At 43.3% G+C, this 26263-nt stretch overlaps 1 protein-coding gene across 2 annotated transcripts in view; it reads left to right on the forward strand.

The window, feature by feature from the left end:
* Window positions 1–26263, forward strand: part of EPHA3 (EPH receptor A3) — a 247937-nt gene that overhangs the window by 19039 nt on the left and 202635 nt on the right. For both annotated transcript variants that reach the window (XM_048492811.1, XM_048492810.1), the window contains exon 2: window positions 7879–7943. In XM_048492811.1, coding sequence (XP_048348768.1) covers window positions 7879–7943 — 65 coding nt within the window. The remainder of the gene's footprint in view (window positions 1–7878; window positions 7944–26263) is intronic.

Raw genomic sequence — 26263 nt, forward strand, 5'->3', positions numbered from 1 at the left:
CAGCGGCTCGGCCTCGCCGGCCGCCGGGAAAGCGTCCGCCCCGCTCCAATGGGGCAGGTGAGAGGGGAAGCCCGCGGCGTGGCCCAGCCAGCCACAGGCAGTTGGTGCGCCCACCCTGCTGCCTGCAGGGCGGGCAAGGATGGGGCCAGCGGCTCGGCTCATGGAGCCGCAGTGCAAGGGCAGAAGAGCCGCATGCGGCTCTCGAGCCGCAGGTTCCCTACCCCTGGTCTAGCAGAAAGCATCATAAAGTTAAAGGTTTTGTAAAGTTCAAGTGACCGTTAGGCTTCAGTAAAAAGTAACAAGCGTAGATCTTTGAAGGGATTGGTGGATAGTTATGGACCAATCAAGGGCTTGTTGCTGAGGCAGGATAATGTATCCAATGTCTGAGACTGAGCCTAAACTGGAGTTGGGAACCTTTATATGTAACCTCCTACTCTGCATATTGTTCTTCTGTAATGAGCTGTCTGAAGAGAAAGCTATTTGCTTAGAAGCTCTGTGCTGTATATAGATTAGAAGTGTTCTGTATAGGTATAGTAGTTTATATTTGTAGTCTTGTATATTCTTGCAACTTATTAAGTAAAGGCAGAGATGGGATCCAACCAGTTCTCACCACTTCTCTAGAAGTGGTTACTAATTTTTTCTGAGTGCCAAGAAGGGGTTACTAAAGCAACCTCCCTGCCCAATAGGGATTGGAGGTGCATGTGTGCGGTGGCGCCACTGTTTGAATCCCACCACCATCGGAACTGTTATTAAAATTTTTGGATCCCACCACTGAATAAAGGCCTTCCTATGGAAAAAAGAACATATCTGAAGAGTGTTTATTTCATGAGTGAGGAAGGTTCCTGTTGTGTGCAAGAAGACCACACCACTCTCTCCTTGCCACGAGTTCTACCGTTGCGTTAAATTACCTCTGCCGACATCCTTGAATTGGCAGTTTTGGATCTTTCCATTTGCAGGATGGTACCTTTGGTAGCACATAGCAGAAGAAGAACAGAGTTGGGGTTTATGTGCCACTTTTCCTCTATCATTAAGAAGTCTCAGAGCAGCTTACAATCCCTTTCCCCTCCTCTCCCCACAACAGACATCTTGTGAAGTAGATGTAGTTGAGAAAATTCTGAGAGAACTGTGACTAGCCTAAGGTCACCGAGAAGAATTCATGTAGAGAGTTGGGGAAATAAATCCAGTTAATCAGATTAGAGGCTACTGCTCATGTGGAGGATGGGGAATCAGATCCAGTTCTCCAGAGTCCACCAGTTTTAACCACTATACCACACTGCTCTGCATGGTCCTGCAGATATGTTAGTCCAAAGCAATTCAGTGCTTTATATTTTGAACTGAACTTGGTAATTGATCACTAGGGAACCCACTGAGTCTTTGTAAAACGGGTTGATATGCATGTCTTGCCCGGTGCCTGACAGTAACCAATCTGTGGCATTCTGTACTAACTGGAGTTTCTGAGTTGCGGTAATTGTGGTATTACAACCTCTCTCAGCTAATTCTTAGTAATAGTTGGACAATGTTTCTGTGTTAATGTTGGACTGGAAAATGAAACTTGACCTGCAAGCTCCTCCAGAGGCAGAATTCCATTTGGTGGGTGCCTGTAGTCAAATGTTCATAAACTGCTCTAGTAATTAGGATTTTGCTGCTGTGTGAATTAAAAAAAAAACAACAGAACAGAACAGGGACATCTGCCCCACAAAATAACTAATCTGGTCAGTTGCTGATCTTAAACAGTGAAATTCATTTGTTTAAACAAATGTCTCTGTGTGTTTAAGCCACTGCAGCTTACTGACAGTAAATTTTTGTATGAAGATTAGTTAATATAAAAGACTTCATTAATTACTAATGTTGTACAAGGAATAGCTGTTTGCTTGTTCTTTTTGGATCTCCTTCTTATATAATGGGCACTTTTTAAGGAAGGGTTAATTCTTTAGGACTAGATAGGGCTAGATAACCTCTCTCTTCATGCTGGCTTTATAGGGAGGTGAATGATTATGTTCTTGACTGATCGATAGCTATAAGTCCATAATAACCTAGGGCTTGCACAGGGGACCACCTTTACCTTTTAACATAATAAGTGAAATCAAATAGGACTTTCCCCTCACTTCCAAATCTACCCAGTAGGACAGAAGCCCCCTCAGAGCAGCTACAGTTTTCAATTCTTTCTAAAGCTGTTGAATAGGTCAGAGCTCATGAGAAGCAGTTTCAGACTCTGTTGTCAATACATTAGATTAAAGAGCTATTCCCATTTCACATAGTGATGAGTATGTTCTTTTCTGTACCTCATCACCCCTGACATTTGGATTACCAGTAATAGTTCCAGTAATAAGGCCATGGAAATGTGGTGTAATGTGGGATGTAATACAGGATATTGGGCAGCCAGAGCTGATATATTTCTTGCAACATGGTTCGTTGGGAATGAAGCAAAAGTAAAGACCTGGAGATTTGCACTCAGCAGAAATTTGACTTCTTTGGGGATGGATTATGGTACACTCTATCTAGTTCTTATGAACAATCTATTATATTGATTATATGAAATCTTTCCTATTTTCACCAGAGGTGGAGACTGAAAACTAGAATAAATAATTGTTTTATATTTGAAGGGAATATTTCAATGTAACTGGAAACTGACTGTGTATGCAAAAAATTCAATTTTACCATCAGCATCAGTATTCAATAAAATGGTCAGTATCTATTGTTGGACAAACAGGTGGTCCTTGGGGCTGGGTATGAGGGTTGGTCAAGAAGGGGCATATCTTGGAATCACTAGATCCTGTTCTTTTTGTTTGAGAATTCTCTAAAAAAAAACAAGTATAGGTGGTGCTGCAATACTTGAAATTTTCATAGTGAAGTGCTTTTGAAGTAGCAAGAATTCTGCCCTGGATAAGTTATTGTGGAATACATTAAATATATTGGGTGCAATCTAAGTTATGCAACCTATAAATGTTTATCAGCTTGTGAGCAGTCTCCTTGATGTCCTACTCCAAAATTCAAGCCTGTCTGGATTTCTGCTGGGCCACCCACCTGGGCCACCCACCACCGAGCCTGACCCCCCCCCCTCCAGGGCTTGGCATTGGGTGGCCCAGGTGGGCACCATGGCAGTAGGCCAGCTCCTGTCCTCCCCAGCCTCCCTGGGTGGGAGCCAGCTTACGGTTGCAGTGACCAACTTGGCTGGCAAGTGCCATGGGGGAAGCCAGAGGACACTGGCCGGTTCATCATGCCTCAGAGGCCAGGCACGGGAGAGGCTGGGGCCCAGCACTCCCCCCAAGTGACAAAAGTGTGTACACCCAGAGACATGGGATATCCCATTTCCCCATTAGCGGTACACCCCTTGCCTATTGTGTTGTAGTTTGGCTCTGCTGCTCTATGACCTTTTGTAAATTATTCCTAGTTTACTAAACTCTACAGTAGGGTTGCCAGCTTCAAGGTAGTGGCTGGAGATCTCCTAGGATTACAACTGATCCCCAGGAAACATAAATAAGTTCTTCTGGAGAAAAGAGCTGTTTTGGAAGATGGATTCTATGACATTGTATCCCTTTCCTCCCCAAATGCCACTATCCTCAGACTCCACCCTGAGGGATTTCCAGGAGTTTCCAGCAAAATGATTACATATCAGTGACTATACAAACTTTTGCCTGCTTGTAATCCGTTCACAGCAATAACTGTACTATGTTTTGAGCAAAATACCCCGTATTTACAGATTTTCAGTCATAAACTACACTTTCAAGTTCTAAAATGGAACTCATCCTAATAGCATGACATAAACCTGTATACTGAGGCATTTTATTATGGGTTCTCTTGAGATTTGAAGCTGGCTACTTCCAAGCCCACATTAGCCATTCTGGAACCCAAAAGAAACATGTTAATAATAGGCAATGTATTGGTATGTTGCAGTGGACCATAAATAGTGCTGGTGTGCTGTGTTGTGGGCAAACTGTATGTTTTTTCTCTATAATGAGATGATTATTTTCCTGGTTGGATTTGTACTTCATGAAGTCCCAAGCAATGCAAGTTTACCCAGATTATTCCTACCAGTTTCACTAGGACTTACTTCCAAGAATGTCAGCCTTAGAAGAAGATAAGATTTTTCATTTATACCCCCCTTCTCTCCTGTAAACAGACTCAAAGGGGCTTACAAACTCCTTTCTCTTCCCCTTCTCCTTCCCATAACAGAAAAAAAATATGCACTTTTCAAACGTCTCCCGTGGTCAGCTGGTTTTGAACAGTAGGCTGATTCCAACTATAGGCTGGTTTCTTCTGACGAAGACTGTAAAAGGTGACCAGCTAAAAGGCTCTGCTGAGTCGGGCATCATAAAACCTGCATGGACAAAATCATGTGCTTTTGGGACTGTTATCAGGAGACTATCTGGCTGAGACTGAAAGATGGTTGGATCCAACTCTCATTCTATTTGAGCAAGATGTAAGATTTTCTTTTACATTTTAAGACTTTCAGAATTACATCTGGTTCATGTACTATGTGCTAATTAATATACATGAATTATGATGTAATTTAAAGTTACATCCAGAGGAGGGCAACCAAAATGGTAAAAGGTCTGGAGTCCGTGCCCTACAAAGAGAGGCTTACAGTGGCGTAGCACCAACAGGGCGGGGGGGGACATTTGCCCAAACATCTTTCTCTGACTAATTCTGTCTGAAGACTACCTTATTTACATTGTCACTGTTTTACAACTGTAATTTAGCCAGCTACCTCCCTCCTTTTAGGCACTGCCAAGTGTTCAACCCATTAGACTAATGCCCCAATGCTTAGGTTTTATGTCTTTCTTGTCTCTCTTCAGAAAGGCAAAGCTGTCTTAGCATGGCCAGAAACTATAAAATAGCCACTTGCTCAATGCTAATGGCCCACTACTTCTGAGCCTGCCCTTGGGTCCAATTGTGCTGTGTGCCATCTGTTTTTTATCCTGCTTCCTTGGAGCCCCGTGCAATTCACTGAACTCAGCTTTATGGACCCAAAGCCACTTCAGAATCTGGTACAATATTACCCCAAAGAATTCCCCCAATTCCTCCATTCTCAACATATCCCCTCCACACTGCTTAAATCATAGGTGTGTTCTGCTAGTTTGATTATTGTTTGCTTGTATTTTTTATTATTTTTCCTTTAACAAAATTGTTAAACTTTACCTTCTCTCCTGTGGATTTCTTGTAAAAGCTGACTTTTGTGTACATAGGCAACAAAGATCTTGAGCATGGCTGACCTTTTACTAAACCAAGAGTCTGTTCTCGCTGATTCCCCATTCTAAAAAGGGACAGACTCCTACCATTTCACCTAACACAGCAGCCTTTCTTTACTAGAACATTTGTTATTTTATCTAATCCAGTATTAATCACTTGTAAAAATGTTTGTTTAGACAACAGACACTTACGTTACATCCTCTCCCAGTTAATCTGCTGTTGTTCTGAAACACTGTGTTGTATGTTAACAGTTTTTTGTTGTTGTTGGATTGTTAACATGGTGATGGATCATGTTGTGAAAATGTCCGTTTATATCATAAATTTCTTATTTGATGCCTTTGTAGACTCTATTGAGGTTACTGGGCAAAAATAATCTAATTGCATAAATGAGTTTGTTGTGAGTTGACTTTTATAGTGAGTGATAGTAATGGAATCCTGTGGTTCCTTGCATAAAAGAACAGGGCCGTTTCAGACAGCATAATATATAATATAAGGGTTTTTTTAAGTGTGGGTCAGATGGCTGGTCTTTCAGAAGAGCTCTGGTAACATCTACAAGAATGTTTTATTATTTTACAGCTATTGGTAAAAACTTCTATTTCCTTCCTTATGGGGTGGGGTGGGAGATTAAACTATTGGTGAGACTGACCTGGAGATCCCTGGTCATTTTCATGAATAGAATAGAGTTCTGAATATTGTACAAACTACAGAATTTGTCAAATGTAGACTTTTCAAAATGATGTGCTTTTGATAATTTTCTTTGTGAAGATAATTCGGTTATATTTATTCTTTTTGTGTTTACAAGCAGAAAAAAGTTCAATAAAGAATAAATGGAAATGTTACAATGTTTTATGATAATTGTACAGCTGTAAAGGGAATCCTATTTTTCTTTGGGTTTATTCATTAGGAAAGGAGAGGCATTACTTTTGAGCATACAGTGGAACTGAATTATTCTGAGTATCTTGAGTATCCTCATATCATTGTTCCAATTATACTGGAATCCACCCAGTGCCATCATAAACAGAGTTACAGCCAGCTTAGGGTAAAATCTCTTTCTCTGTTTTTATTTTATTACATTTTAGTCTACCCTTCCTTTAAGAAGCTCAGATTAGTATAAATGTCTGCCGCCCTCGGCCCCCCCCCCCATCATTTTTAGTGAGAAGTGGTGTACTGAGTCACCCAGGGAGCTTTGGGGATGAAGATGGATCTGTAGAATTAAAATTGTCTTGTTCCAAAATAATAATAAAAAGTTCTATCTGTCCATCCATCTATCCACCTCACTTTGTTAGGTATAATTCTTTAGAAAATAAAGTTAGAAGTCTCAAACTTGGTCTGCAGGATAATCATGGGAATTGCAGTCCCAAAGGCAAAGGAAATCTGCCTATTGGAACTAGTATGGTATTAGAGTGATTTGAGTGTTCCACTAGAATCAGGATCTATAAGTCCCAGGTTCAAATGTTACCTGTTCCACAGAAGGTTGATTGATAACCTGGAGCCAGTCACAAACCCTCAGCCTAACTTGCCTCTCATGGTTTTTTGTTGCAGGGATAAAATGGAGGACAGGAGAAGGATGTAAAACTTTTGGTCCCCACTGCAGAGAAAGAGGGGGGTATTACATGTGCTATAAATTGAATTTTGCCTACAGTTCTCCAAATCAAGATGATTACTCTTGTCTGTGTTTCATCAAGTACTGCTACTGAAGGCGGCAAAACTGCTAATTCAGAATTCAAACTGCCATTGAATATTGAAAACTCAGCAAGATAGAGGGTTAGGAAGCAGATCAAGCAGGATTGGGCCTGTGGTCATAAATATGGAGGGGGACTTAAAACCATTACATACTGAGATGCTGTATGTGTGTTAAGAATTCTTATTGATTTGGAGCCTTGTGGAAACTATTACAATGATTTTCTGCTGCTCTCGTGTACACAGACTGCCTTCTGTTGATTGCTATTGAAAAATGAACATGCTTTCTATAAAAATAATGTGACATTTGACAGCAATCAGATCATTTTTATTGCAGAAATGTTGGTTGTGGCTGGTTATGTAGGGGGCAGTGGCAAAGTGAAGATATTATAGAATGTGTACAACATCTATTAAAGAATTTCCAAACATACAGTTGCAATTGATATTTCAAACATGCTTCAAAATACAAGATCTGGTTATTCCTGCTAAAAGACTGGTAAAAACATTGAGGTTATCTCTAGGATAGATAACTTTTTTAAAAAGCATTTTTGAAGTTGCAATTTAAAAACCAACAGCAACATTCTAACCAATCTATACACCATTCACCCACCAATATATAAATATATAACTGAATTAGCCCCAGAAAGTCACAAGGCAAAGCCTGGGGTTAGAATATTATATACTTCATGTTACTTTTACAACATGTGAGATCTTTTTGAGACATCTTAATATAGCTGGATACCATTAGTGCATTTATTTGTGCTTACTGAGCCATGCTTCAGGAATGAGTGTGCATGTGCAATTGCAACAAGGATTGTTTAGTCCCTTTTGATGTTTATTTTGAGGGAAAAAAACCATTATTTTATTTTGCTTTGAAAAGCTCTGGTCCTGAATGTGTGACAGTTTAACTTGAAAAAGCTGACACTTCAAAATGTTTTTTTCCTACGTAGCTAAACTAGGCAGAGGCAAACAAATCTTATTCCTCTTCATTTTGTCTTCTTTTTGCAGTTAATCTGCTGGATTCGAAAACCATTCAAGGAGAGCTGGGCTGGATCTCCTACCCAGCACATGGGGTAAGTTCATTAGATACAAAATAAGGAAAGTGATGTTACAGTTCAACATGCTGTTGACCATCCCCCCTACTATGAACAACAGACCAGAGAAGAAGCTTATTAGAGTGATCAAGATGTGCTTTATATTATTTTTAATACATTTCAAATCTCAAGGCATGTATTTGCCTACTCAAACCAAAGCATATGCTTTGTAATCTGCCATGAAGGTTATCGTTATTTTTGTTTGGTGCAGTAGCATCCTGTGACATTGATGAGCAATAGATTCAGAATAGGACGTTCCACAGTGCATAATTAATTTACAAAAATTGCTGACTTAGGATGACCAACAACTTTAAAAGAGTCTTATATAAATCTATGAAGATTATATTTATCAGTGGCTATCAACTAAAATGGGAAGGAAGGTGGCATGTTATAGCCCAGTCTCATCAGATTTCAGAAGCTAAGCACGGTTGGGTCTTCATTGGAAGAGCACCATGGAATGTTCTACAGAGGAAGGAAATGGCAAACCACTTCTGCTTCTCGCTTGTGCTAAGAGTTTCTTGCACGGTCACTATATGTCAGCTGCAAGTTTGTGGCACGTGTGTATATACCATCAAAATTAGCAAAATGGGTCTTCCACATTCATAGGCAGAATACATCCAAGTATCACATACTGAATATAATCAATCAAATATTTGGTGTAGGTTCTTGTTTTTATCCCCTACTTATAAACATCTTAAAGTCATTCCAACCATTGAATAACATTGGTTGATTGCTAGATGGACTTTGGTCTGATTCAGTTGTGCATTTCTTTAGGGATATACATTATTAAATATTTAAGCAACAAGAATTCATTTACTATTGATATTTTTGCGTAAACATTAAACAGACCAATTATGAGCAAGGAGCCTGTAATTGAGAGTCAAGGAAAAAAAGATATGTGAGATTGATCCCTCAGCCTGTATCTGAGTCTGTTTCTGATTCATGTTTAAATGTTAAAATTCTTAATAGTTCAAATGATTGCTTTTAAAAATTACGTTTATATCCTGTTTAGTTTAATGAGTTGCACAGTTGACTTTCAAGTCTTCTCTCTAGTGTAATTAAACATAATATTTTCTTGAATGGTAACTTCAAATGAACTACCTCTTCATGAAACTGAAAAATGGATCAAGTATTCATATATTACACTTGAAAATGCTTGTTGAGGATCTCTTGAAGTATTGCAGAAAAGTCTGTAGAAACTAAATGTATACGTGTATATCTAATTGAATTCAATTGAGTTTACTCACAAGTAATAGTGCGTAGGTTCTGCAGGCAGATTTTTTCCAGTCATCAGGTGGTAATTTTTGCCTTATCTTTTAAAACCAAAAAAAAATAAATTTTACTTATGGATAAACTGTACTTTTAGACTTTGTTCTGAATGTAATCAGTGTTGGCATTTGTGTTTTATAGTTGCACAGTTTATTTGTATTTTATCCTTATGCTTTTGCTTTTATTTTTATGTTCGTTATGACCAGATGGCTACAACAATATATTTATCTATTCAATTGTGCAAAGGATTACAATTTTCTCCCTGATTTGTATTTTGTGTATGGAATACTTTTAAATGATTTCCCTTAAGTATTCTGAAAGGGAACAGTGTTCTGTGGTAAGACACTTTCTCACCTGATAATTAGACTACATCAAATGGCCATGCTAAAATTGGCTTCTTGAATTGAACTCAAACTGTGAAATCTTTATGCTTAATTTTCTAGTTTCATATCACACTGTACATGGACTACATTGTCTTTTAAAAATCCCTTCATATTAAAAGAACAGCAAATCATCATCATAACAATGATCATGGTTATTTTCTAAAGTATTTCAGAATATATTGTCTCTTTGGTCTGGCAAAGGAAGTGCTGTGATGTTAATACAAATTCCACTAAGTGGTGTGACATGATACACAGTTAGGTAATCTGACAAATTGGATAATCAGGTAAAATGGCTAAAATATCACATTTCATTGGGATGCCTGAAAATCTCTTCAATTTTACAAATCAATTTCTCAATGGTATTTTCTATATATGTTTGATTTATTTTATTTATATTTCTATCATTCTGAATACCTGGAAACTTCCACAAATAAGAAGAGAACATTGTGGGAGACAGCAGGGTTGCCAACCTTCAGATCAGGACTGGAGTTTTCCCAGAAATTAAACAGATCCAAAGCCGAAGCTTTAAGGGGGCAGGGGGGTGCATCGGCCGCACACCTGGGGGGTGGAAAATCACCCTTCCACCTGAAAAAAGTTCAGGCGGAAAAACTGCCCTATTCAGTTCAGGCTGAAAAAGCTCCCAGGGGGCGGGGAGGTGCGTGACACATTGGGCACATGGAGTTGGATCACATGGGAGGTGCAAAATCCCCCGGCCCCTCCCCCTTTCCCCTGCCCCCACGGCGCCCCCACACACACTTACTTTAGAAAACCGAGCAGGCTGGAGAACAGGCCTTCCTGGGGAGGGTGTCGTGGGGGGGGAAATGTAGGGCCTTTCCCCACTTACCTTAAGCCCTGCGCTACTTGAGGAGAGCTGCGCGGGGTCCCCCGGCACTCCCCATGAGAGGGGCGGCGACAGCGCAGCTGCCCCGATGCTGCCGCTGTCATGCCCCCTCAGCGCGTGGCATCCCTGGCACTCTTGCAAAGGGCGCCTTTTGATGACCCCGCGCAGAGCACGGGGTCATGGGGACCCCAGGCGCGCGGCATAGGGGGGATAGGGGAGAGTGGGGAAATGCCCGTAGTTCTCCCCAGAACAGGAGGGCCTGTTCTCCAGCCTGCTCGGTTTTCTAAAGTAAATGGGAGTGGGAGTGGAGTGCCATCGTGGGGGGGCGCCATCGCGGGGGGACGAAAAAGGCAGAGTGTGCACCGGGAGCACTCTGGCCCAGCTACGCTCTGCCCTGGTGGGAACTACATTACCCCCAAGGTCTGGAAAGGGTAGTTTCCACCAGGGCGCTTTTTCAGCCTGAACTGAACATGCCATATTTCAGCCTGAACTTTTTCAGGCTGAACTAAGGTAAGTGGGGGGAAGGCACAGGGGTGCCAGGGACACCATGGGGAGTTGGGCAGGACCCGGGGGGGGGCAGAAAATAAAGAGTCCACCCCAGGAACAGTTTGGCCGAGCTGTGCCTCTGAACGGATCCCCAGATTACAGAGATCAATTCCTGTGGAGAAATTACTACTTTAGAAGGTGGACTCTATGAGTCCACTAAGTTACTAAGTTACATCCTTCCCCAAACCCTGGTTTTTCCCGGCTCCTCCCCAAGTCTTCACAAATTTCTCAACCTTGGGAGGCCTTGTAAGTGCTTCATTATCTACACACAGACCCAGCCAGTTCATATAAGAGCTAATGATTACTTTCAGAAATGCATGAGGCACTCTGGTTTCTCCTGCCTCCACATTTTCCTTGTGCATGGTTTAGTGGTTAAGAACGGCAGACTCTGATCTGGAGAACTGGGTTTGATTCCCTATTTCTCCATGTGAATCTTGCTGGGTGACCTCCAGCTAGTTACAGTTCTCTTAGAACTCTCTCAGCCCTACCTACCTCACAAAGTGCCTGTTTCCTGTTGGGGGCAGGAAAGGGAAGGCAATTGTAAGCTACTTTGAGACTCACTGAAATAGAAAAAGTGGAGTATAAAAACCAACTGTTCTCTTCTCCTTGTAGAGTACTAAACGAGTCTAATCTCTGGCATTTTGCTATTCTTTTCAGTAATCTCCAATTGAATAATAAATGATATTGATTGATTGATTTATATTTGCATTTATACCCCGCCCTCCCCAACATACAACAATGTCAACTGTATTGTAGAAGGCTTTCACGGCTGGATTCAATTGGTCGTAGTGGGTTTTCCAGGCTGTGTGGCCGTGGATCCACCAGACCACGGCCACACAGCCTGGGAAACCCACCACAACCAACAATGTCAAAGTTAAAACAGTAATAAAAACATTATTAAAACAAGAACATTAAAACAGCAATAGATGGCATCAAAACCTAATTCAGCTACTACTGCCCAGTGATAGTACCTGTCAACCTGGCTGGCTAGATGGAAAAGCCTGGCGGAAAATCTGTCTTGCAGGCCCTGCGGAACTCTTTCAGGTCCTGGAGGGCCCTAATTATTGCACCAGGTGGGGGCCAGGGCTAAAAAAGCCCTGTCCCTCGTGGAAGCCAGGGATCTCCAGTAGGTTCCCCTCCAACAAGCATAGGGGCCTGATGGGGCAATATGCAGGCATGCAGGTCAAAGGTTGCTCACAGCCTTAAAAGTCAACACTAACACTTTGAACATGATCTGGAACTTGATTGGCAGCCAGTGGAGCTGGTACAGGACCGGAGTAATCTGGTCACCACTTTGTGCCCCAGAAAGGAGCCTGGCTGCCACATGCTGGACAAAGGACGGCCTGCATATAGTGAGTTACAATAATCTAACGTGGAGGTGACCATTGCATGGATTACTGTGGCTAGATCTGGGCGGGAGAGGTACAGAACCAGTTGCCATGTCTGATGCAGATGATAAAAAGCAGTCTGATTTGAAATGATGTGAAAGTAATAGTGAGTAGTGTAGTGACCAAGTTTGCAGATGAAACATAATTACTCAGCATAGTGAAAACCAACGATGTCTGTGAAAAGCTCCAGGAGCATCTCCACAGATTAGATGAGTGAGCAACAATATGACAGTTGAAATGCAGTGCTGGTTAAGTGTAAAGTGATGCACAGTGGAACAAAAAAATTCTAACTTTAAGTATATGCTAATGGAGTCTGAACTTGCTGCGACTGAGAGGAAAAATATCTTGGGGTCACAGTAAATAGCTCAATGAAAGTGTCAACCCAGATAAGGGCAAACTCTATACTGTGGATTATTAGGAAAGGGAGTGAAAATAAAACAGCCAGTTTTATAATGCCCCTGTATCCGTGGTATACTGGGCCTAAATGGCACCCAGTGGCATGACTGCTTCCAAGCGCCACCCCCCGGGCTCCCCACACCCCAGTTACGGAAACTAACAGGGACACTGGGGGAGGGTGGACCTCAAAAGGAAGGGCAGAAGATGGCCTGCAGGGAGCCAAGGAGGACGGGGCATCCCTGCAGGCCAGCTCCTGCTTTTCCAGGGCCTGGGGAGGGCAGAAGCCAGTCTGCACGGAGCCCGGGAGGGCGAGGTACCACTTGCCGTGGAGTCCCCCCATGTCCCTGCAGGCCAGCTCCTGCCCCAGGGCCTGGGGAGGACAGAAGCTGGCCTGAAGAGAGCCCAGGAGGGTGGGACGCCACCACCACCCACCATGGATCCCTGCCCCCACGTCCCTGCAGACCGGCTCTTGCTTTCCCCAGGCCTTGGGGAGGGCAGAAGCTGGCCTCCAGGGAGCCAAGGAGGACAGGGCATGTCTGCCACCCACTGTGGAGCTCCCCCACATCCCAGCAGGCCAGCTCTCCACAGGGCCTGGGGATGGCAGAAGCCGGCTTGCAAGGAGCTTGGGAGGGTTGGGCGCCGCTGGCACCCGCTGTGAAGGCCTCCCACCAGCTTCTCTGCAGGCCAGCTCCTGTTCTTCCCAGGGCTTGGGGAGAGCAGAAGCTGGCCTGCAGGAAGCCAGGTGGGGCGCCGTGGTGACTCTGGCACACGCTGTTTCATCACATGATGAAATGGCGTGCACCTGTGGACATGGGATACCCAATGTCCCCATAAACGGTATACCATTGCCTTGTATAGATCTATAATGCAGCCTAATTTGGAATAAATGTGTGCAGTTCAGGTCACCATTTCTCAAAAAGGACATTGCACAGTTGGAAAAAGAAGTCAGAACAGGGCAATCAAGATAATTAGAGGGGTGGAGTACCTTTCCTATAAGAAAAGACTGAAGAGTCTTTGACTTTTCCATTTAGAGAAGAGATGATTAAGAGTGGTCATGTTAGAATTTTATTAAATTTTGCATGGTGTGGAGAGACTAAATCAGTAGTTCTCAACCTTCCTAATGCCATGACCCTTTAATACAGTTCCTCATGTTGTGGTGACCCCCAACCCTAACATTTATCCATTTTACAGATGGAGAACACTGATGCAGAGAGTCTTAGATGACCCCTGTGAAAGGGTCGTTCGACCCCCAAAGGGGTCCCGACCCCCAGGTTGAGAACCACTGGACTAGATGAAGAGCATTTTGTCTTTCTTTTCCAAAATATTAGGACTTAAGGGCATCAAAGAAGCTGATGAGCAGTGGAATCAGGATGGAGAAAAGGAAATACTTCTTTACACAGCCTAAAGTGCACTTCCACATTCAGAGGCACTAAACTTCTGAATCTCAGTGCCAGGAGGCAACATCAGGAGAAGGTTTTGGCCCCTATGTCCTGTTGTTGGCCCTCCAAAGGAACAGGTGGCAACATTGTGAGACAGGATGCTGGACTTAGATGGACTATTGGTTTGATCCAGCAGTGTTCTACTTATGTTCTTATGCATATTGGTGTTGTTTTGCAGATCCTTATTTCCTTTTGTCTGATTTTTTGCTCTATTTTTGCTCTGTGGGTCTCTCTGCTGGCCCCAATCTCAAATGCATACAGCTTGATAAAATTATTGGCACAGGAATGAAGCAGAGCTACATGAGCATCACAAAAAAAAGAAAGAAAAAGAAATATGCTGTTGGAATCCATTTAAAGGACCCCTGTGTCTCATGCAGCCTTTTTGTTAGACTTTAGAAATGTGGGTTGAGTTGAGAAAGTTGTTTTTTTCTGTGCTGGCTGTGTGCTTATCTGTGATTTTAAATTGTTGGGTTATGGTGGCATGTGTATGTAGGAGGAAAGATAAGCATGATGATTGGATTGTACTGTAATTTCAAGAATGGTGAACACTGAGCAAGCTCTGCTTACACTGATTGGTTGCCAATCTGAATGAGAGTGTGTTAGCAAAACAACAAGTGATTTTAATAGAAATGCTATGTTCCTAGGCATCATATTATACTACCAGATACCAGTAGATGCCAGGACAATAACAGCAGAGGTATTGGCTTCTGTGATCTACTCCTGGGAACGTTGTTGGTGGATGGGGGAAACAGGATGCTGGACTAGATAGACCACTGGTCTAATCCAGGGGTTCCCAAACCTTTTCAGACTGCCGCCCCCTTGGCTCCCAGGCCAAATCCCACATACATATGAACACACACCTCTTTATTGATATTAGGGCTCCTGCAAATTCAAAGCAGCAGTGAGGAGAGTGCTGCTGGTTTTCCTTTAAAAAAATCTTTCCTTGCAAAGCAGCTCTTAACGTTCAAATGCCCGAAAGTGTCGGTATCACTTGCACCCACCCACACTGACAAGAGGGTTAGACCAGCAAGGGTGGGTCACAACCAGATGATGGGTCCTCTCCTCCCTGCCACTCCCTACACTTCTTCCAAAGGGAATGGGGAAGGGGCTTGTCATCTGGTCGTGGTCCACTCACCCTGTGGGAGAATGTTAAGATGGGAAAAGTGGAGAGGGAAGGGGAGGGGGATGGAACCCATCATCTGGTCATGGCCCACTCACCCTGGATGGGGGGGGGCTCTTAATATTGTTGTATATATGTGGGGGGTGATCAGGGCCGTAACAATGGGGAGAATCTTGCTTTGCAAAGCAATGAGACTGTTTACCTTTGCTGCCCCCTGTTTGCCTTTGCTGCTGCATTTCTTTTAAAACTCAGCAATCACCACATGGCAAGTTTGGAAAGACAAGACCTTTTCCTCACTAACTGGCGCAGGAATCTCTGTGCCACCCCCCTTCCACCCCAAAATTCCTCACCACCACCCTTGATGTTTCCACACACACACACACACACCCCAGAGGGGGTAGTACCACTCACTTTGCGAATCCCTAGTCTAATCCAACAGGACTCCTAATGTTAATTTGCCTAAATGATCTGCCATTTTAAAACATAAACATAAAATAACTTTTCTTATCCCATACTTGCGTCTTAACATAGTTACTGTGCGGCAGAGAAAAGGGAAGAGAGAATGAGGGAATGGACAGTGTTTTCATAGTCTTTTACTTCTACAATATTAATTAAAACTCTGGGGTCTACATCTGTAGGAGACCTGGTTAAAATATGAACTTAAACTTCAGAGGGAAAACATTATAATAAAAATGTCACATCATATTGAAGCATTCATTGCTAATAGCATAGAAGTAATTTACAAGCTAAAGTTAATAGAACTACACTTGAAACTGTGACTCACAAATGAGGATGTTGGTATCATGCCAGCTGAGTTCCAAGGTTTAGTAATATATTCCCATCACAACCCATAAGTGCCTATATACTGAGACAGTTTACTTTTACAAATATTTTAAAACACTGTCTTTCCCTTCCCTTAGGAAATCACCGAGGGAGTTCTTCCACATAAATTATGGTATCTTGGCAGTACATAAAGGGTTAATCCTAAAGGGAGAAAAGATAATTTTGTTTAGCTGCTTCAGTGTTCTTTAGATACTTTTTCATTATGATTTGCAGCTATACAGAATTCCTGAATATTCATTTTGTGATTTATGCTCATTTGTATTCATCAATTTTTGTTCCACTTGATAGCTCAGTGCTTGAACCCTGGATTCAGTATTATCACCCTGTAAGAATGTGATAGCTTGCAACCCCCCCTCCCCCCCCCCATCCCTCACATCCACAGTGTTCTCATTTGCCGCACAGTGATCATCTGGTCAAGCTCAATCAAGCCCATTGGGAGGATGGGCTGCTCCACAAAGCAGAGCAACAGAACTATTTAAAAAGTGCAATAGCTACATTTAATATACTTGATTGCAAAGTCCACAGAGATAATATCCTGCACCAACACCTGCATGTGTGCAATTTTCATACTGTCAATCAATCACATTTGTGAAAGAGACTGGGAAATGAGAACCACTTAGTCTTTGCTGAGCATATTATTGGTATGCTGATTAAGCACAACGCAACTGATTATTAACTGCAATTCACATAAATTATAGCAGTACAGATGTGGGGAGGAGTGGGGTGGGGGAAATCAAGTCACTTCAATCAGTAACATACATCTGAACAAATTCATACAGGTTAAAATGTCTAGAGTCCAAGCCATCCTTTTGTCACCCATGCAAGAAGTTTTATTTAGCCCAGTTCAGTTTCTTCTTAGGCAAATATTATGAGTATCACCTTTTCTGCTCAGCAGAGCCCAACATGAGCATGGCTTTTGTGTTCACTTCAAAGAAAAGGAGAAGCAGTGTGTGGACAATGAGAACTGGGTGAAGAAGAGCTGCCACCTTTTCTGAAGTGAAAGGGAACTCATTCACAATCTTTTCTTGTGGAGTGGCATAAGAACTCCATGGACACATGCATTTTTGAATTTTATATTGACTATATGACATTTTCATTCAAGTTGCTATCATAGAGCTGTGTCATATTAAAAGGAAATATATTAATATGTCCTGTTTCCTTTCTTTTTGACGTTGCCATTAGGGATGCAAATGAAAGTGGGGATCCCCCACATCCAATTCCCTTAAAAAAAATACATGCAGCCTGTGTATTTACAGCAAGTTCTTGCTAGAAGTGACAAAGAGTAGTTCCAGGAATTGCTACTCTTTAATTAGAGAAACTATCTTATCAGTTAGATCAGGGGTAGGGAACCTTTTACGCTCAAAGAGCCATTTGGACCCATTTTCCACGGAAAAGAAAACACATAGAGCCGCAAATACTTTTTGACATTTAAAATGAAGATAACACTGTGTATTTTGGTTATTTACCTTTACTCTTTGTATATAAAACAATTATAGTGTGTTGCTTATGAAATCCACGAAGTGCTACAGAGAAAAATATTTTTTTTATTTATGTAAAGGAAATTACACATTTTTTAACATATATTAGAACCTTTTTTAAAAAGAAAATAACTAACAAAATTAACAAAAAAACACGAAACTGACCCTCCCTCCCAAACGCATGGATGGACACCTCTAATACACATGGATCCCAGCCAAGAAGGCTGCCTTGTACATGCTCCTGTCCCCTGGGTGTTCTTACTGAGAAGCGGGCGGCTTCTGTGCTCCCTTCCTCCATGGCAGAGCTGAGAGTTCTTGCCTCAAGCATGAAGGGGAAAAAATGCTGTGAGAAGCCGGCCGCTGCTCCATCGGGCTGGCCAAACGCCCCAGAGTAGTTCGGTACAGGGTAGGGAGACCAGCACCTGTACACCCTCTCCCCAAAGCCCCGGGCGGATGGACACCCCCGCACACATGCCATCACGATCGCAGCCATGAAGGCTGCCTTGCACCTGCCCTGCCCCCGGCTGCTCTGGAGGGCGTTTGGCCTACTCGATGGCGGCGGCGGCTTCTGCAGCCCGCCTTCCCTCCATGGCAGAGCTGAGAGTTCCCCAGCTCTGCCATGGCGGGAAAGAGGCTGCAGAAGCCGACGCTGCCCCTCGGACGGGCCAAACCCCCTCCAGAGCACCCGGGGACAGGGCAGGGAGACCAGCGCCCAGGCCACCCCCTCCCCTACCAAACAGTGGATGCCCCCCCATGCACGTATCCAGCCAAGAAGGCTGCCTTTCGCCCGCCCTGTCACCGGCTGCTCTGGGGGGCGTTTGGCCTGCTCGATGACGGCGGCGGCTTCTGCAGCCCGCCTTCCCTCCATGGCAGAGCTGAGAGTTCCCCAGCTCTGCCATGGCGGGAAAGAGGCTGCAGAAGCCGCCGCTGCCCCTCGGGCGGGCCAAACGCCCCCCAGAGCAGCCCGGTACAGGGCAGGGAGACCAGCGCCCAGGCCACCCCCTCCCTCCCTCCCAGATCACACACCCCCGCCCCCCGCGAATGATCGCAGCCATGAAGGCTGCTTTGTACCTGCCCTGCCCCTGGCTGCTCTGGAGGGCGTTTGGCCTGCTCGTCAGCGGCGGCGGCGGCTTCTGCAGCCCGCCTTCCCTCCATGGCAGAGCTGAGACTTCCCCAGCTCTGCCATGGCAGGAAAGAGGCTGCAGAAGCCGCCGCTGCCCCTCGGGCGGGCCAAACCCCCTCCAGAGCACCCGGGGACAGGGCAGGGAGACCAGTGCCCAGGTCACCCCCTCCCTCCCGCCCAGGTGCCCCCCCCCGCGAATGATCGCAGCCATGAAGGCTGCTTTGTACCTGCCCTGCCCCCGGCTGCTCTGGAGGGCGTTTGGCCTGCTCGATGACGGCAGCGGCTTCTGCAGCCCGCATTCCCTCCATGGCAGAGCTGAGAGTTCCCCAGCTCTACCATGGCAGGAAAGAGGCTGCAGAAGCCGCCGCTGCCCCTCGGGCGGGCCAAACGCCCCCAGAGCATCCGGGGACAGGGCAGGGAGACCAGTGCCCAGGTCACCCCCTCCCTCCCAGGTCGCCCCGCCCCCCCGCGAATGATCGCAGCCATGAAGGCTGCTTTGTACCTGCCCTGCCCCTGGCTGCTCTGGGGGGCGTTTGGCCTGCTCGACGGCGGCGGCGGCTTCTGCAGCCCGCCTTCCCTCCATGGCAGAGCTGAGACTTCCCCAGCTCTGCCATGGCGGGAAAGAGGCTGCAGAAGCCGCCGCTGCCCCTCGGGCGGGCCAAACGCCCCCCAGAGCACCCGGGGACAGGGCAGGGAGACCAGTGCCCAGGTCACCCCCTCCCTCCCGCCCAGGTGTCCCCCCCGGCGAATGATCGCAGCCATGAAGGCTGCTTTGTACCTGCCCTGCCCCCGGCTGCTCTGGAGGGCGTTTGGCCTGCTCGACCGGCGGCGGCGGCTTCTGCAGCCTCTTTCCCACCATGGCATGGAGGGAAGGCGGGCTGCAGAAGCCGCCGCCGCCACCGTCGAGCAGGCCAAACGCCCTCCAAAGCAGCCGGGGACAGGGCAGGGAGACAGCCCAGGCCACCCCCTCCCTTTCTCCCAAACGACGGACGGACACCTGCCGACCCCGCTTTTTTCTCCCCCTTTTTGCAAAGGGGGGGGATTCCCCACTCTCCCCAGGAAGGGGCCGGGAGCCGCACCACAAGCTCGAAAGAGCCATTTGCATCTCGCGAGCCGTGGGTTCCCGAGCCCTGAGTTAGATGGTGTCACAGTGTGTAACAGATTTCCCTCTATGATACACCTTTGAAGATGCCAGCCACAGATGCAGGCGAAACATTAGCAACAAGATCCACCAGACCATGGCCACACAGCCCAGAAAACCCACCACAACCAGTATCTTATCAGTTGTTTTTAATGATCTGCTTCTGTTTTATGGATGTTCAGTGCCTTGTCTGTAAAGGCTTTTTAATAGCTTTTTAAATAGCTTTTATAATTGTAAGCTGCCTTGAGTGGCTCCTCTGAAGAGGAGGTAAGAAAATATCTAAAGTAAGTAAAGACAGTAGTCTTTGCTGCATGAATCTTTTACAAATAGGCATGAACATAACTGTGCAAGAAACAGACACAACATACAGATCTCTCAAACAATTTACCAAATATACTTGAGTACAAGCCGACTTTTTCAGCACATTTTTACGCTGAAAAAGCCCCCGCCCCCCCATGGCTTATACTTAAGTATATATGGTAATTCCAATATGGCACCTGGAGTTGGGGCTGCTGTGGGGATCCAGTAAGCATGTTGCTGCTTTTTTTCTAACTCACCAGAGAGCTGTAAAAACAAGCTGTAAGGACAGCCTGCATAGCATTACAACTAGGGGGTGTGTGTGTTTGTGTTAAAAGAAACCAAGGGATTTCTCTCCTAGGGGTTATTGGTGCGTTGCATTCTAGATGAATACAATTCTTCATACAGTAGTTTACTGCCAAATACTGATGTTGCTGAAGACAAATACTTTCTTTGGAGCAAAATTTAGGCTGGCATGGCTATGAATCCCAGGGTTATTCTACATTTGGAGGAAAACAGTGGTTCATTTGTGTTTCTAGAATGCTGGAAAGCTGCTCATCCCTAATGCAAACTCTGTTAAGCAGCTCTATCTCATCTTGCTGCTAAATCTTCTGTTTTTAGCTGCTACTGAGTCACGTTTGAAGTCTTATACTCGAGTCAATAAGTTTCCCATTTTTTGTGGTAAAATTAGGTGCCTTGGGTTATATTCAGGTTGGCTTATACTCAAGTATATACGGTTACTTTGTATTTAGGGCTCCTACCACAGATATCATTTGGAGAAAAAATATACAGTAGATGGTTAATTTGATTTAACATCATTTTTAAAATTTTGTTGGCAGACTATGATGGTAAAGCCTTGGTGGATCTGAGAACCTTAAATGTTTTAGAAGACATAATAATTGTTTAGGTCGAAAAACAAAAATAAGAGTCCAATTCACTTTAATTCCAAAAGTACAGTTTGGTCTAACTATTCTCATGTTGGGCACTTGGAAATGATTGTACCCGATTTTTGTCTCACTTTGCATATTAGTTAATATTTATTTATTTATTTATTTATTGTTTCGATTTATAAACCGCCCCATCCCCTGGGTTAGTAAATGAGAATTACCTCCTAAGTGTTTTAACACTGGGATGTTTTAGAAAAGGAGGCAATTAACTGGCCATTTGAGTTTAAAACTAGCTAATTGTGGGAAAGTTGAAAAGAAGATTGATTAATATCTGTAATTCAAAAACTTTTAATGTTTCATTTAAATGTTTTTAAAACTTTGGCTGTTTCCACACGGGCAGAAAATAACACCCTTGGGATGGTTAAAACACCGCCCCTGGGGTGCTGTTCGCCCAGCAGGTGCTGCTGCACCGCAGTAGCGCGGTGCTGGGCCCGCCCAAGTGATGGGAAGATGCCACTTTTAAACCTCGCTCTTTAAGTGAGGTTTTTAAAAAGCGGCGTCTTCCTGCCGGCACAGTGCAAACCGCACCAGCATGAGGCCGCCGCTTTTGGCCCCTCCAGTATCTGTGAAGGACTTACCTTGCCTTCCTCTGCAGCTCCGGGCAGCTGGAAAGACACACCCATGCTGCCCTGTGACCCCTGAGGGTCGGAGGGCAGCATGGGCGTGTCTTTCCAGCTGCCCAGAGCTGCAAAGGAAGGCAAGGTAAGTCCCTTACAGACACCCTGGGTGGCTCAGTGCGGAGCCACCTCTGTGGGCAGCAGCGGTGTTGGTACGGCCCGCATGGGACCATGCAAATGGTCCCGATGCTCCACTAGCTTCATTTATGCCGGTGGGAAGCCGCTGCCTCTGGCTGTGCGGAAACAGCCTCTGAAACTGCTCAACTAGAATACAAAAATGGTACCATTAAATAGAATAATTTATATTGAAGAAAGTGTTGGCATAGAAATAATAAAGGTAAAGAAGATGAAGAAAAGTTGGTTTTTATACCCTGATTTTGTCTACTGAAAGGACTCTCAATGCGGTCAATATGTACCAGTATTTTCTTGACTTTTCTCGCTCCTTCCCACTTTCCTCTACCCACACCATACTATCTTCTACTCTACTGGCCACTGTTTCAGGACAATCACATTCCCCTTCTGACTGTTCCCTTCTTTCCCCTTCCCTTCTCATGTTCAAAGTCTATTGATGGAACAGTGAACCCAGTGACATTGACAAGGGTTCCTTGTTTCTTGCCTACCTTTCCTTTCTCATCTCTCCCCCTCCCCCTGCCACCATCTTCTTTTCCTTCTGAGCCTCCTTCAAGACTTTATTGCTGTTGTGATGTGGTATTGCAGACCTTGCAAGTTGTTTCAACAAACTATCATAGATAAAAGATGACTAGAAAAACAAACAGAAAAAAAGTGGCAGGCAACTTACCTGAATAGAAGTTGCATGGCAACAACAAACAGATGGTGGGCAAAATGAAAGATCAGCCCAGTTAGGGACTGGGCTGGGAAAAACACAGGGAAAAAACACAGGGGGAAAAGAATGGTCTAAACAGGAAAATCCCACTATGAAACAAATTTAGAAAATCAACTGATTTTCACTGCAGAGTAAGTAGTGCATGCATAAATGACCTATTTGATATAGTAAGAAAATTCCAAGTCAGCAGTGAAGTAAAACTTCATACTGTGGTTATAAGATCTCTTTTTTCAGAAATTATTAAAAAGCTTGCCATAACCAGGGTACTGTACAAATCAGATGAAAATCCACAGTATTGTATCTTTTTCTTAGGATCAACTTAAATATTATAAAAAGCCAGCATAACAGAAGGTCTTGAGTTACCCTTTCAGTATTATTCAACACAGCCCTGTTCAAAGAATGAGGATGGGGGAAGTGTCTAATGAACTAGTTTTTATATGGTCACAAAGAAAGACTCCACTTTTTGCTTCTTTTTCCTAGAAATATTTAATAAAGTCTGCAATGATTCCTATCCTTCATTTTTTTTAAAAAAAGTACATACTTCTGAGTTCTGGCAACTGTAACATAATCTTTCCTTTCCCACTTCTTTTTACACTTCACACTCAACTCGACGAATCGTTCTGGTGAATTTAAAAGCATATTTTGGTTGGTCCCATTGTTTTAAATTATGTTTCCACAGATTGCCATGGCTACCTTCAATTCTGCCTATTCTAGGAACTGGATGTATGGGGCAACCCTCCCTAATATTTAAGAAAGTTAAAAGAGTATTTAACAATGGAGAATTACAAGAAGAAGCAGTAGGCTTCTAGGTACTGAATACCTTTCCTGCATTGTTTTGTTTCAGAAAAATATAGGGTGATAAACTGAATATTTATTAGTACACCCAACTTTACCTAGCATCTTGGGATTCAATGCCTGTAATGACTATTGTATTAAACAATTGATTGGACACATGACAGCTACAACCCTGATTCTTTTATACCTGAAAAATAAAACAGCATATTTTTAAAAACTAGATATGTTGCTGTATCAATGTTGCTGTTGTTCTGCGCAAATTCCAAATAAGGCCTTGCAGTATCAGTGTTCTTGTAGCATAGTGGCTTTTTTTTAAATTGGCCAAATGGACCAAAACAATTATGTTCCGCACCATTTCTTGAATAGCACATGTGGTTCATCTGGATTAGCAAATTCTTTTTCATTTAACCCATTCAGCACTGTGCTGTAGTACGAAGTATCTCACCATTGAACAGTTAATTCTAGGATCAAAAAACAGAGAAAACATTTTGGAAGCATGAATCCAGGAAATAAAGAAGGGTTGGCTTTAACCCAAGGGTATTGGAGTGACTGAGTCCAAAGAAAATTCCAAACTCTTATCCCAGGTTTATAATTATTCTTGGTGGAACAACCCTGAAACTTATGGTGAAACTCGGTGGACTTTTTATGGTCAAATTTTGAGGAATGGCTCCATAAAAAGCTATTTATCTTAGGTACAAGAGAAATAACATATGGTGCAACCAGGTGTAAAGGACCAAGGTTTCATGTAAACAAGATCAACTTAGACTTCATGGAGAAAGTTTCTGTGAGGAAACATATGTCAAATAAAGATATTACAAGGTAAGTAGTGTTAAGAGGAGCTTGCTACCTTCTCCATTCTTTTTCTGGATAGGCTTCGATTAGCTGGATGAGGTCCATTGGTTGCCAAACTTGTCACTGAATGAATGAATACAACTCAATCACATTAGACATCCCACCCCGGCATGCCTACTTTCTGGAAATGACATTTCTATACATTCATCCAGATTGTGCTGTTTGTTCCCAGGTATAGTTTTAGGGTTGATAATAACACAAACTAGCACAGTAGAAAAATATCAGTTTGTTTCGACATAAACTTCTCTTCCTCCAGTAATAACTGCCTACGTTTAATTTTTTGAATATTACATTTTACTGCCATGCTCTTTTGAACTTTTCTTCATCTCTTTGTGCAGCTTTGCTGTTTAAAATAATTAAAGCTACCACCACTCCAAGAAAAGCAGTTAAGAATATAGCTGTAATTTCACATTTGAGGAAGGGGAGGGGGCAAGGACCTGAAATACCATCTTGTTTAATTACATATATAATCAATCATTCTGCCATTTGCAAAATAACTTGTTGCAGATTGAGTATCATTTTTCTGTGGTTTTCAGCAATGCACATTTCAGCTCTCATTCCAAGGCCTAAAAAAAGATTTTATTTAGAAGTTGTACTGCGTATGTTCCAGCTTCCCATTTTTCCCTTTTAACTTTAACACTTAGAAATAGTATCATTTCCCTTGTGGGTTGGCATTTCTGTCAGTATCTCAGTATAAATGCAGACCATTTGTAGAAAGTTATCAGAGATGAGCTCACATGGGAGTTTTCTCCCCTCCCCCGTTGAAGAAAAGCTTTGCTGTCTGAGTTTTTCAATATTCTCTTACATTGAATTAATTTGAATAAAATACCACAGACTTAAATGCTGATGCCTATTTGGCAATCATGAAAAAAATGAATGTATGGTGTTTTAAATGCAAATAGGTGCCAGTTTATTAGTTCATATTTATGACTTAGGGACCTTGAAGGAAATTGTATTTGGTAACACATATAAGCCTTATAAATGTTGGATGTGCTATGTACAATGGTTTTATTGCTTTAATTTTTATACTGAAGATAACTCTAAAGTACCTGCACATATTAGTTTTGAAATTACTCTGGTATGTTGAATATGAATATACCTTATCTCCTATTATTGCCAGGTATTGTGGTTGCTAAAACAATGCTTTTATTTATTTATTTTTTAAAAACCTGGCCATTATTTCATAATACCTCTCATTTGGATACTTATATTTCTATTTAACTGGAACATGGTGAAGTTGTTAATTATTCTTACAAAGGCTCTTGGAAGTAGTAGTTGAAAACAGTCATGTACATACAGATGATAAAGGTTGATGTACAGTGGAATGGAAAAGACTTCATTATTTTGTCACTTGAATGTAAATTTCAATGGCGTTACTGTTCGTGGGAATAACTTTACTCATGGGTTGGTCTACCTTGAAAATGAACAAGAATGTGGAGAGTGTTGACTTGGAGATTTGTTGAAAGTATCACTTGGGAAATGTGCGATGGAAAATGATGAGCAAGCATCCAAGTTCTTCAATTCCTGCTTAATTAGAATTCTAAAATTAATTTTGAAACTGGAGCATGTGCAGTTTGCCATGGGATTCATTTCCCTTTTTTGTGTGATTTTATGTATAAATGCATCACAGTTCTTTTTGCATGGGGTTTGGCTAAGTCCATGTGATTGTGTGCATTGGTAAAACTTGATACAGAAAAAAGCCCCTTCATGCCATCTGTGAAGGCAGGGGCATAATAAAAGGAAAATATCTGAAGCCAATGAATATTCCCTTATGGAAACAAGGGCAGGGAATCTACTTGTGGAGGTGCCGCGAGTCTGTGCCAGCATATTTGCTCTTCCCAGGACACTTATCAGTGGGTAGATGCTGTGTTCCTCTGGGATGCCAGGATGCAACATTGGGTGCCGTGTCGGTTCTCCCATGCTAGTGCTGGCTCCATCAGCACAACGAGTATGTACCAAAGGCATGCCTGAGGTTGGAGC

Source organism: Sphaerodactylus townsendi, linkage group LG04 (genome assembly GCF_021028975.2).
Source record: "Sphaerodactylus townsendi isolate TG3544 linkage group LG04, MPM_Stown_v2.3, whole genome shotgun sequence".
Taxonomy (NCBI): Eukaryota; Metazoa; Chordata; class Lepidosauria; order Squamata; family Sphaerodactylidae; genus Sphaerodactylus; species Sphaerodactylus townsendi.